This window comes from Schistocerca nitens, chromosome 1 (assembly GCF_023898315.1).
Source record: "Schistocerca nitens isolate TAMUIC-IGC-003100 chromosome 1, iqSchNite1.1, whole genome shotgun sequence".
Taxonomy (NCBI): domain Eukaryota; kingdom Metazoa; phylum Arthropoda; class Insecta; order Orthoptera; family Acrididae; genus Schistocerca; species Schistocerca nitens.
The window spans coordinates 501852441-501866312 of NC_064614.1; the positions used below are offsets into that span (position 1 = coordinate 501852441).

The 13872-nt window shown below is 42.1% G+C and overlaps 1 protein-coding gene across 2 annotated transcripts in view; it reads left to right on the forward strand.

The window, feature by feature from the left end:
• LOC126252905 (colorectal mutant cancer protein) overlaps window positions 1-13872 on the forward strand; it is a 643915-nt gene that overhangs the window by 528326 nt on the left and 101717 nt on the right. For both annotated transcript variants that reach the window (XM_049953885.1, XM_049953895.1), the window contains exon 4: window positions 13335-13448. In XM_049953885.1, the coding sequence (XP_049809842.1) occupies window positions 13335-13448 (114 nt within the window). The remainder of the gene's footprint in view (window positions 1-13334; window positions 13449-13872) is intronic.

Sequence of the window (13872 nt, forward strand, 5' to 3'; positions counted from 1 at the left end):
CGTATCATCATTCGACAGAATGTCTGTCTCGCTGGCCTTCATTTTCTCGTGTATTTCGATAATTTGACCGAGTAGTGACTGCTGGACCAAAACCTGTAGAAGTTCAACAGTTTAAGCACGCTTTATCACTCATTTCAGTGCCGTCACACTAACTGATTAAGTTAGTTTTCTGTATCTTTGACTGCGGCCTATACCCAGTACATTTGTTTATTTGGGTCTGTCTATAACTCTTATTTACAACGTTGTAATCTCTGCAACTTAGTATTCTTAATTTCTACTCGTAGCTTGATCATAATTAAATTGGTTAAGCTAGAGGCTAAGCTTTGGGAGGGGAGCCATACAAGTCGTGCGTCCATAGCTTATTCGATAGCAGCACTGCCTGAGAGAAGCAAGGTCTTAATTCGGCACAAAGTTTTAACCTGTTGGGAAGTTTCAGAATTGAAGTTACTGAAGCCTTTAGAGCTTGTCTTCATTCCAGTGATGATTTTATCCTACAAGACAACTCTCAACGACACATGCCTCTTGTTCGTGGATGAATACATCGTCCGTCCAAAAAGTGCCGAGACTGGTTCTGCTCCTGATGCGCGAACGCCGCCAGCGCACCAACTACGGTGGCAGCTTAAGCTAACAACAGACGTGCGCTTGATTGGTCAGTTGGGAGCAGACAAAGTTATGTAGTGTACGTGTCGCCTAATTAGTAAAAATTGTTGTGTCAAAAATCGCAATGGAACAAAATCTCTAAATCAACTATTCGAGACATTCTTGAGAATGAAACGACGCCGGCCGATGTGACCGAGAGGTTCTAGGCGCTACAGTCTGGAACCGCGCGACCGCTATGGCCGCAGGTTCGAATCCTGCCTCGGGAATGGATGTGTGTGATGTCCTTAGGTTAGTTAGGTTTAAGTAGTTCTAAGTTCTAGGGGACTGATGACCTCAGCAGTTACGTCCCATAGTGCTCAGAGCCATTTGAACCATTTGAATGAAACGACGACTCGTGGACGTCCATCACGGCGTGAACATGGACGGTTATTTTCATGAAAAACCCATCACGGGTGGCGAAAGTTCGTGTTATCAGTAACAACATACACTTAACGATAAAGTGCAGAATGCGTCTCTGACGATTCCAAGACTGAGGAAAGTGCGAATGTGACGCGCGACTTGAACAACGTCTCAAAGAAGGACTTTTCTGACAGTTTTTTCCACCTTAACTTTTCAGTTTTTTTAGTTAAACCACTTTCACAACTTTTTGGACTGACGGTGTACTTCCAACAGCAAACAGTACAGATCGCAGGTTATACAGTTCGATCTCGCGATATAAACCGCGATTGAAATGCTTTCGGGAAGCGTGTCGCTGGTCGCAGTCCTGTCACCCAGATCCTTGCTGTTTTCGGTTCAGTTTCGGAAGAAGAGTGGCATGAGCTTCACACGGCAGTCGTCACAGTAGAGAACCTCATCCCTCATCAATGTCCTCTACTGATGCTGCTAAGATAACACGACATACTGTGCGAACTCCATACCAAACTGAAACAAATTAGAATATAAACTCACCAGGATCCACCTCACTGAAGCCACACATTTTCGCGTTATTGCTATGTTTATAGTTTCCTCGGTTTTGTGGAGACAGATAAATTGAAAGAGTACCGTTAGGACGTAAGAGTTAACGACGCGATCTCATGGGTAGTACAGCGTATTGCTCAGTATGATAACGTATGGACCACGTTCAGTGGAGATGGAGATGTGGTAGGAGTCGCGGCTCGGACGACGAGACGACAGAGCGAACCAGATAGGAGCGTGGCCTAGCGGGGCGGGGCGGCAGGCAGTATTTTGAGTGCGGCAGTCCAAGGCGGGCATCGATCAGCTGCGTTGCCGAACGTAATGGCGCCAGTCAGGTGTCACCGCTCCTCCGCCTTTGTCTCGGCCGCCACTGCTGACCCCGCGGCAGGCCCGCGGATCGTGCCCCAGCCTCACTACCCATCGGCACACGGACAGTGCTGTCGAATGCCGACGTCGAGCGTGCCGAGTTCAACGTTCTGGTGAACGCTCAGAAACGATGCGATTTGTGCGTATGGTACGTGTGCCTTGGCGTGGTATACACGATCGCAGCGCTCTGTTGCGGCAATTCTCAGCTATGCCTGGCCCACAAATCACACTGTTTACGAAATAGGCGGACGTAAAATTCCTACCTCCTAAAACGCACATTGCCTCCAGTGTCCATGTACTAGTCGTGTTATGTCTGTAGTATGGTTAAAGAAAAACTTCAAAATCCATGAACATCGTGTAAAGCAAAATTGAAAGTACCATGTCCAGTCCATGAAAACATAGCCCTATAATATTTCCGTTACAAATAGTGCTATGCAACTTCACAATAACTCTTCTCATGAGATAAAAATTATTTCGTCTATCTCATTTTTTGGTAAAACGGTAACGTCATTATTACTTGATCACCGTTCCCATTTAGCAGCAGAATCTTTGTAACATGTGAAATATAAAAACATAAAACAAGTGCAAAATATGTCACTGCAAGTAGTGCAAGCTGCAAGCTGTCTTGTACACCAAGCCAAACGAACAAACACAGTCCTCAGAAAGACTGCATTTGTACGTACATAACATCGATTATTATAAAATATGTTTTTATTTAACTAATAAGAAAGTATCAGAACTTTTACTAAACGTGAAGGCTTATTTTTTTTAGTGAGTCGCAAACCAGCATCACATCACCTCACATATTACATTTCTGCGACGCTATTCATTGAACTACACTGACCATGAGCGACGTATGACCATGCTTTGCATCCTCCTGTATCCTTAACGATTTAGTCGGCGATATGTTATTAACTGAATTTTAATTATAACAAGTTGTACCAAGAACATTCCATTTCTTATGAATCCTCAGTGTGACGTCGCCTTGAAACGGCATACTTTCATAATTATTTAGCCTCAACATGACATTTCCCCTCATTTTATTACAAGAAATAGTACAACGACGGGTTTTCGAGAGATCCTCAATTTTCTGATGCTTAGAAACGGAATATATACATATGAGCTTCAACTGAAAGTCAATACTGCGTCCCGCGGCTCTGTGCTGAAGAGAGATGGCATGCTTGTGACGTAGGTGGCGTTCTTCCATCTCATTGCTCAACGTCCAAAGGCACGTTCAGAATATCTGTTGTGGTAAATATTGCTCTGCACGTTCGGAAAGACTTCCCAACGTGCTTTTTCCACGCAATGACATCAGAAACTCCGCACGCTCAACGTTCGAATGCACGGTCCGTGTGCCGATGTCTTAAAGCTGTGCTTTTATGAGACGTGTTTAACATCGCGTAGTAAGCCAGACGTTGTATCCGTCGTGGCTGCTGTATGTTCTGAAACGGCCTGCTGAATCTCACGGAACGTGTTCCTCATCGTGATTTGCGACCGCGGCGCTCTCCGCGGCAGTTGTCGGCTGCATCTGGCGTTCCAATCACACAGCGTGTTCACGGAAAGAGACGCTCGTGAAATATTTGTGTCAACTCTGTCTGTTAGCGGTTGTCGAAGAAGGGCGGAGAAAATCACGGAGAAGATTGTGGACTCGTCGATGGCTGGAACATCGAATTCCGGGTGGAGGAACACAACGATCTGAGATACATACTAGCTGACGTTACTCGTTAACTCAACTGAATCTCCATCATATTTTCAGTTTTAAATTGAATATAGTTGTTCAATGTCAGTTTGTGCAAGGGTAATTCATATACTTGGTGTTGTAGTAACATACTTCATCGCATACGTTTCAAGATCGAGAGAGAAATTTTTCCGATAGGATACAAACATGAGACGATCTACAAAACCATGATATAGGTGTATATGTTTAACACAAAGTTTCATTATAGCGAAAACTTGCAGTGTGTAACTTGCATTTGCTTTCTGACATAGATTGGCAGTCACGTTAAGATTTATGGCCACTGAGGAAACATTCCAGTCATTGGCCTATGCAACAAGAATTGCAGCACATACATTATTTATAACAATAAATAACATCTACTAATGCAGGTAAAACTTCTATTAAATTAACAAGCAAGCTTTAGAATCTTTTAGAAAACGAAAATGAAGAAGGAACTGGAAATAACTAGACCAGAACCTGCTACCTTTCTTTATACAGCATCGTCAGAAGAAGTCTGAAAGGCTAGTAAAGGTGTTGCAGGGCAGATAGTGCTGGGAAATATTCTTAAGGGAAAAAAATCGATAAGTTTCGCCGTTTCCGAGTTAATTAGCAATGAAGTTAGCCAGTCCAGCCATTGCCAGCGCAGATTCAAACCGCCCGCCAGAGACGGTGTCGCCAAACGTGTTCTTCGCTTGGTTTTCTAAAACCGAACAAGCGAGCGATACTAAAATTGGACATGGAACGATAGCAAGGACCGAACCTGAGCAAAAGGCTGAGCAGTGTCGTGCGCTATCATCTACGCCATGAGAACAGCGGACACTAACTGTATCTAGTCCCAACAAGGCGACATCCACATAGGATGTAGACAGAAAAAAGGGAGGACGATTAGGGTTTGACGTTCCGTCAACAGCGACACCGTTCGAGATGGAAAACAAGCTCCCATTGTGGGAGGAAATCAGCCATGTCCTTTTCAGGCTGATATGTTTCCTATAGTCCTTTTCAAAGGAATCATACCGGCCTGTGCCAAAAGTGACGCCAGGAAACCACGGAAAACATAAGTAAGGGTGGTCGACGGGGCTTTGAACCTCTGTACGCCCGAATTCGAGTCTTTATGAATGGGCTCCACCATATTGTCCTGGCTCCTCTACTGGTGTGCTATGGTATCATGGAACGCGGATTTCAGTGTGTACCAGGACTGCAGACATTTACCTTAATATATTAATTACGTACCTTTATTTTTATGTGATAATTATAACTTTATACCTACGTTTCTACAACGCAGAACCTGAATAACATGTTAATGAAATTGAGTGATTCATTGTGTTAATTTTCTTTTTTTAATAGGGCAGCAATCATGACCCAATAATCTTATGTATGAAGCTCAATTGTATATGAATTATTCAAAGTAGTTTGCACCACCTATTTATGTGCAAAAACTGGAATAATTACTAGTTACATGCAATTGTTTCAGGACTATCTTTCTGGCTTTTTTTCTCACAGTGGCGAGCAGTTGTACTGGAGTACTGGCAGCGAAACTGTGTTGTGGACGTCTGTAGACCAATCATTTGAATCGCCCTCGAAGTATTTAAGAAGATATACACACAAATATATGCGTGGTGTCTATCCCACCCGGAATCTTATATATGGCTGACTTGCTTTGTCCCATAAAAAAGGAAAATTCTGGCAAACTGTTGACTGGAAAGATCTCATTAGTGAAATTTCAAGAAAGTTTTTTATCTTTTTAAAAAAGTAAGTTCTGGTAAATTTGTAATAGTGTCTTTCTATGTTGCAGGGATAATGGTATTTCAAAAGAACAAATGGAAATTTCACCGTTTTCTAAAAACAGCTTGTTGGAACCTTTTCCCTGATTAGCCACTGTCAGTAAGGTCTGGTCTCAGGTCTGCCACAATTCCGAAGCGTCAAAGAAAAAAATATGCGATGTCAGGTTCCTTGAATCGTGGAGAAGAACGTGGCCAATGAGATGGAGCATCGGTTTTACGTCACAGACTGAACTTAGGAGCGCCATATTGTACAAAGTAATACATTGCTGAACTTAATATTTGGCGGTTTTTATGTTATGAACTAAGTGGTATAAGCTGTTTCAAAGCACCAGCACATGAAGAATTTCTCTAAAACGTATCGTTTAAGGTAGGATTTGTTATAACCATAATGACAGCAAACTACACATCGGTAATTAAAGACTTTACGTATTTAATGCTTTTTGTGTTGTAACTTGCGTGTTATGAAAGTATAAAGTTTCAGTTATATGATGATTTAACACAATTCGTCATAGTTAAATATTAAATAATGAGGTCTGTAGTTACAGCCTTTAATCATTGTATACCGTAAAACTTACACGCTGCTGTCAGTGTGAAGCCGTAGAATAGTCGATGCAGACTGAAGGAACGTTAGGGATTTGATGTTCCGTCGACAACGAGGCCATTGGAGACGCAGCACGAGGGCAGGTCAAGTAACGATGGTAAAGAAAATCAGCCGTGTCCCTTCAAAAGGAACCATCGCGGCATTTGTCTTGAGTGACTTAGGAGAAACACGGGAGACCTTAATCTGGATGGTTGGGGGGGGGGGGGGGGAGGAATTTGAACTTCTCTCCTTCTAAATGCAAGTGTAGCGTCTTACCATTGCGATAAATCAGTTCATTTGGATCCGGAATCCTTATTACAAAGCAACATGTCCAACTTTCTTCACATTTTAATTGCTATAACAGTTGAAAGTTGGGTATTCTTGCAAAGAATCGTAGATTTTCATCAAGAGAATAGCATTCAGCTAGGGTCAGTGTATGCTTTCTCACTGATCACCTTCAGTCATTGTGAAAGTTAGGTGAAAATACATGACGCCGAATGATGCACAGTTTTCTAAGCAGATGATAAGCACCTGCTTCTCATATGCAGGTAAGTTCCATCCCTGTCCTGTGTGTTCACTGGATGGTTGCATTTGTTCGTGTCAACAAGTGCAGGTGCCAACAGCATCTATAGTGAGGACTGATTCACTGAGACGTTCGTATCTTTTTTACAAGTTCTCTGCTTGAGTTACCTGAATCAGCAACACGCACAACCCAAATGGCACGTTTTTGGGCAAAAATAATCTTTTGTGCAAAATGTTATCGCTTACGATATCTAGGAAAGATGTCAAAACACATCGCTTGAACTACAGCATCATGTTAAATGATGATTTTATTCGTGTCTTTAATAAAAGAGAACTAAAAATGCGTAGATAATGCTTTCAATTGTAGCTTTATGTCTGTTGTGTGAGTCCTGAAAGAAAGTGATTGGCAATATCCCATGCAGCGAGTCTTGTGTTCAGTTGATAGGTGACGCTCCCATTTCATGAAACCTTATACAGAGCACTGAAAATTTTCTTAATATAGTCAGCGATCCTCGTAGATCTTCTTGATCTAATTACCAAATAAATTAACTGCTACATGCCATTTTGTAATAAAAGTAACTAATTATGCGTTACATATTTGCACCTGTCATTATGTACAGTTCTTACTACACGACAACTTGAGACTAACTAAAGACATCCGTACTTTAAGCTAAAATCTTTCTATCAAAAGTTGTATTGTGTCTGACGATGTTATTAGTACTGCGCTTTCTGTAGAAGCTAATGTTGTTTGTAAATTTTATTTCAATGTAGCTCACTAGATGCTTGTGTCAGTCGCAGGTTCTAAGAATTAATAATTAATATGTGAATAGAATAACGAATACAAGAATTGGCTGATTTGTCGTAAGAATTTGTTAAATAATAAATATAGTATACGCCTGTCAGTTGAAAGAAATTCGTTTTTGGAAAGCGATAAGCTGCTTCCTAAACAAATAAAAGTAGTAATCATCAGGCAGGTTATTGGTTTTCCTAACTGATTTTTTCCCCAGTACCGGTATGTTTAAACTATGTAGCAAAAAATAGTCTTTACTTTGATGATGCCACAGGGAGGATATAAGTTGAACATCAACAAAAGCAAAACGAGGATAATGTAATGTAGTCGAATTAAGTCGGGTGATGTTGAGGGTATTAGATTAGGAAATGAGATACTTAAAGTAGTAAAGGAGTATTGCTATTTGGGGAGCAAAATAACTGATGATGGTCGAAGTAGAGAGGATATAAAATGTAGACTGGCAATGGGAAGGAAAGCGTTTCTGAAGAAGACAAATTTGTTAACATCAAGTATAGATTTAAGTGTCAGGAAGTCGTTTCTGAAAGTATTTGTATGGAGTGTAGATATGTATGGAAGTGAAACGTGGACGATAAATAGTTTGGACAAGAAGAGAATAGAAGCTTTCGAAATGCGGTGCTACAGAAGAATGCTGAAGATTAGATGGGTAGATCACATAACTAATGAGGAGGTGCTGAATAGGATTGGGGAGAAGAGAAGTTTGTGACACTACTTGACTAGAAGAAGGGATCGATTGGTAGGACATGTTCTGAGGCATCAAGGGATCACCAATTTAGTATTGGAGGGCAGCATGGAGGGTAAAAATCGTAGAGGGAGACCAAGAGATCAATACACCAAGCAGATTCAGAAGGATGTAGGTTGCAGTAGGTACTGATAGATGAAGAAGCTTGCACAGGATAGAGTAGCATGGAGAGCTGCATCAAACCAGTGTCAGGACTGAAGACCACAACAACAACAACAACATGCCACAGGAAGCGTGGCTCAGCAACACATTAGGTGACATACAGTTTTGCACTGAATTTGCGTTAGTCTTAAGTAGTAAATACCTAAGAAATATACCTAGCAATGGTCAGAAATTGCCCTGAAATTAATACCGAAGAATTAAACTATACAGTGTGTTGCAGGAAGAACGGTCAATATTCGGAGACATGACAGGAATGATCATTCGAAACAAAAACGTGAAGTAAACATGGGCTCTAAAACGGGTATTTTAAGAGCTGTGAGCAATTCTTGATCTTCGATATTGTGAAACAAAACTCGTCTCCTGGGAGCGATTTGCTTTCCATATTTTGAGATGTGGCTGTATGGACTAAAACAAGAAACTAAGTGTCCAGTAAACAAAGGCTCTAAAATGCGTACCTTAAGAGCTATGAGCACTTGTTCATCTTCGCTACTTTGAAACACTACTCTTCTAATGAACAAGCGCTCATAACATTTGAGGTATGCATTTTAGAGTCCTTCTTTACTGGACATTTTTTTCTTGTTTTGATCCATACTAGCATTTCTCAAAATATTGAAAGCACAGAGCTTCAAGTAGAAGAGTTTTGTTTCACAGTGTCGATGATCGAGAAGTGCTCATAGCTCAGAGCCCATGTTTACTTGACTTTTTTTGTTTCGAATGATCATCATTCCTGTTATATGCCTGAATATTGACCATTCCTGGTTGAACACCCTGTATATGATTAACTGACTAAGAACGGATTATTTGTTGTAGATCTGAATATTTCGATGTAGCTACTGGTAAAAACACAGCAAGGATCTAGAAAGATCTTGTCGCTGGCTAATTACATCGCAGAAAATTACAATCTACGTATATAGTCTGTAATCCAAAATAGTGTATGGAAATATGGAATGATTAACGTGTCGGGCTTCCGCACCCCGCTTCAAATGATCACTGTCGGATACGTGTATTGATATTTTTTTCATTTTTTGTTTTTATTTATTTGTCATAATTCTTCGGGAGCTGTATCTTGGTACGCTGCCCTGCATTTTACGCCCCAGGAAGGTGCAATATGCGCTCATGAAACGTAATTCTTGATTTTTCATGATGGTATTTGATCGCGGCTTTTCTACAGTTTCATAGTTGACTTAAAGCTGAAGGGTAAGTGGCGTCAAGTCAGAGTGTGCCGAGGGCAAACTCTGTTACTAGCAGTAGCACCGGTAGTTAGTAGCTTAAAGCAAATTAGTCAAGGAAGCAACCTTCGTATGGTTTTGTGTCATATTCTGTACAATTAATGTGTCTGTACGTGAGATCCATTTCAGAGTCCTCGTTATCGTGGGATATCGTGTGCAGACCTTCACTGGGCTGAACCGTGCCATGTTATTCGACAGTGCGCTGGGTGCAATGTCAACAGTAGCTGCCGCTATCCGTTTATACCATCGTCTGTCACCACACTGCTTGTTAAATGCGTCGGCCGAAGTGGCCGTGCGGTTAAAGGCGCTGCAGTCTGGAACCGCAGGACCGCTACGGTCGCAGGTTCGAATCCTGCCTCGGGCATGGATGTTTGTGATGTCCTTAGGTTAGTTAGGTTTAACTAGTTCTAAGTTCTAGGGGACTAATGACCTCAGAAGTTGAGTCCCATAGTGCTCAGAGCCATTTGAACCATTTTTTGTTAAATGCGGGACATTTTATTGGCTCTGCCCTGCGCTACCGCCAAGTTCTCGTGCTGTGGCTTTACTGAGGGACATCACACACTGCCAGCTGCTCTGTCTCGGGCATGCTGTGTGCGGGAATGAGCACGCGTTGCCGCCCGCCGAGAGTTCGTGCCGAGCACCCATAACGCCGCCTTGACGGGCCGTGACGTACGCGTGCTTCCGAGATACGCATCGGCGCCGTGCTTCATTTACTGACACTCGGGCGATCCCCTCGCTTTTACAGAAACCTTTTGTTCGTTGTGTGGGCCTATCATCGCATATATTCACGAAGGACACGGATCAAATTCAGTATTCTGATAAACGTCAGAAGCTTCATTGTTTACTAGCTCCTGTTATACTATCCGTACAAGTTTAAATTACTATAATACATTGTCGGTCGTGCAGCAAAGAACTATGCCGAGGATCGCAGGTCAGCAGCAATATTCCATCGAAAGAGTTCTTATACGTGTTTTTCCTATTTCTTATGTTAGTCCGTAGTCTGTTGGGTAAGTATAAGAGACAAGCTTTTTACCATGAAGAAAGAGAATCGTTCTCACCTAATGTTTCGTGACAGACAAGCCCGAAGTAGGAGCCTCTCAGTCGTTTTTTGTAGTTTAGTATTCCCCTATATTTACTAATGGTTTCTCTTCATTTACCGCCGGCCGGGGTGGCCGAGCGGTTCTAGGCACTACAGTCTGGAACCGCGCGACCGCTACGGTCGCAGGTTCGAATCCTGCCTCGGGCATGGATGTGTGTGATGTTCTTAGGGTAGTTAGGTTTAAGTAGTTCTAAGTTCTAGGGGACTGATGACCTTAGAAGTTAAGTCCCATAGTGCTCAGACCCATCTGAACCATCTTCATTTACCAATACACACTGTCACAAAGCAAATATCCGATCCAACAAAATTTCCCGTGACCACCCCCAATACAATGTCATTGTCTGTGAGTTACTAAGACGTAACATCAAAATAAGATAGAGTGAAAAAATTTTGCAATGAGAGAAAAGTAAAGAGGTAATTGGAGCTTTGCTTCATACGGGATGTATCACCTAACCCGCTGATCTCAAATATTTCCGGGGCCGTTGAAGAAAATGGTTCAAATGGCTCTGAGCACTATGGGACTCAACTGCTGTGGTCATCAGTCCCCTAGAACTTAGAACTACTTAAACCTAACTAACCTAAGGACATCACACACATCCATGCCCGAGGCAGGATTCGAACCTGCGACCGTAGCAGTCGCACGGTTCCGGACTGCGCGCCTAGAACCGCGAGACCACCGCGGCCGGCGGCCGTTGAAGACATCGGTATTATGTTATCATTCAAATTGCTTCTAAGAGAGTCCTCACTAAACGCTTATAATTTTTTAAATGTCGGTTTAAGCTGTGCCAGTAGAGACAAGGATATCAACTTTGTTTTTCTAGTGTTAGTAGGCTCTCCTTAAATTATGGTAGCATCGTTGATATGAATTCAACGCCGTATCGTTAACCGAGTAGTTTTGTTGAAATTGAATTCCGTACATCAGTCATCTTATGAGCTAGCTCATGACAGTGTACAAAGTAAGGATGTATGTCGCATTATATTATGTGAAAACAGAGTAGTGCGCGACGCAAATACCAGTGTCGAAGAGACTTACTTATTCTCTCTAGACAGCGCTAATTCTTCGAATGCTTTTCCATGTGATCAAATGTCTGTAGCGGGTCATTTCTTTACGGAGAACACAGGGGGAGGAGAACAGTTGGGTCATACACATAAAGATATGCTGACTGATAGCGTCCGTCGGTTTGTTAATTTTCAGAATGAACAAAAGCACCGTAGTTACAATGCCAGTGGAATGCTATGCAGAGGGTAAGGGGTATATCTGCAAGGAGTGGAGCGAGGGAAGTTTCTGTTTTGGTTGCCGTTTTTCAAAATCCACATATTGGGGCCTCTCCAACAAGACCATCGTTACTCGCAATTATTACACAAATGAATTCTCTTCCTATCACCCGCTATGCTAGTAGCAGCTCGACCTGTTACACAACACGTCTGAAAATTTGCAGTTTTTCCTTCAAAGTTCTTTTTATCAGCGAATCAACGTTCGCCAATCAGACACGTCAATCCAAGAAACGTTTTTATTCGACTACTGATAATCAGCAGCGATTAAGAAATGATGCGTAAACGTTTGTTATGGTGTCATAGGCCCTAGCTGCATAGAGAAACCCTGTCAGATACAATGCTACCGTCTCTGCTAGATGAAGTACCAGTGTGTGGCAACAACACGACTTCAGATGAGGCCCTGGTAATAGGGTCTGAAAACGAGTATGTTGGTTGACGACGGACATTTCCATAACTTGCTGAAATCAAATAACTCCAGGGAAGAATTTATCGGTACTTCCTATCACGGTTTCCCCTTTTTAGTTAATGTTATAATTTTGTAATATAATTGCGTATTTAGAAATTAAATAGATATATAATTTATTTGTTCATTCCGATTATTTACTTGAGTGTTTATATTCCGGAGCTTCAGGACACTGCAGCGTACGTTGTACAGTAACCGAATTGACGGAAATAGCCTGCAGACCATATAGTAACAAAAATTATTTGGTCTGAAGAGTGTTTATTAATCCAGCGACAGTCTTGAGATGATAAAACTTCCCTAATTGCAATCAAGAAATGAATTATTCGTTATCCAGGTTCTGGATCGTCTTTACATCACATTTGCAAGGGAAAAATAACTTTGTAAGATCCTCCTCTTTTTATATACATATCGCACGCAGTATCAATTTTTCAAAGGTGCAGTAAAGGCACTACCATATATCTTCCCGTATTGTTTTCTGTTTTCTTCTTCTTCTCCCTCTTCCACTCCTCCCTGTCTCCAACAGCTTCTTGACAGTAGCTGTGGAATATTAATTGCGTTGGGATTCGTGTATGTCTGCCTCAGACAAAATTCGTATTCTAAATTCCAAAGTTACAACTTTTGACTCAGGATAAACGAGCTGAAGAGAGGAATTCTTGAGGCGCAGTGTCTAAGTCTGAGACTCTAAGGGACAACGGACTCTAAGAGAACCAACCGTGAAAAACTGTGAGAATATACAAGACGCAGCACTCAAGTATATACAAACAGACCAGTCCGTGAACTGGCAATGAGTAGTCGTACATCACAGAGAGAGTAAGGATTTGATTTCCAGTTGCGAAGATTATCTTAGCCAGCTCCTAAATGGCTGTGAACAAAGAAGTGGAACTGTGTGTTTCTTTAAAAGCTGTCATACTTCATATGTGAATACCAGTACACTAACAATGTGAGTGATCCTAATTTTCATAGAGACTTTATGTTTTAATAGATTTGTCCACCTGCCACCTGCAGCCTGCTAAAATGCGGCCTGCCTTTGTTTCAGCTGCACCTGGCGGCGTTGGCCTCTCTGAAAGGCGAGATCCTGGACCTGTCTAATCGCCTGCACACCGTCACCCAGGAGCGAGACTTGCTCGAGAAGACCCTAAACAAGACGCAGGTAAGCCCTTCTGCTAATTATTGCCGCACTGTAGGCAAGGAACTGATCTCTCGATTGTTGTTGTTGTTGTTGTGGTCTTCAGTCCAGAGACTGGTTTCATGTAGCTCTCTATGCTGCTCTATCCTGTGCAAGCCTCTTAATCTCCCAGTACCTACTGCAACCTACATCCTTCTGATTCTGCTTAGTGTATTCATCTCTTGGTCTCCCTATACCATTTTTACCCTCCACGTTTCCCTCCAGTACTAAATTGGTGATCCCTTGATGCCTCAGAACATGTTCTAACAACCGATCCCTTCCTCTTGTCAAGTTGTGCCGCAGAGTCCCCTTCTTCTCCCCAGTTCTTTTCAGTACCTCCTCATTAGTTACGTGATCTGCCCATCTAATCTTCAGCATTCTTTTGTAGCACCACGTTTCAAATGCTTCT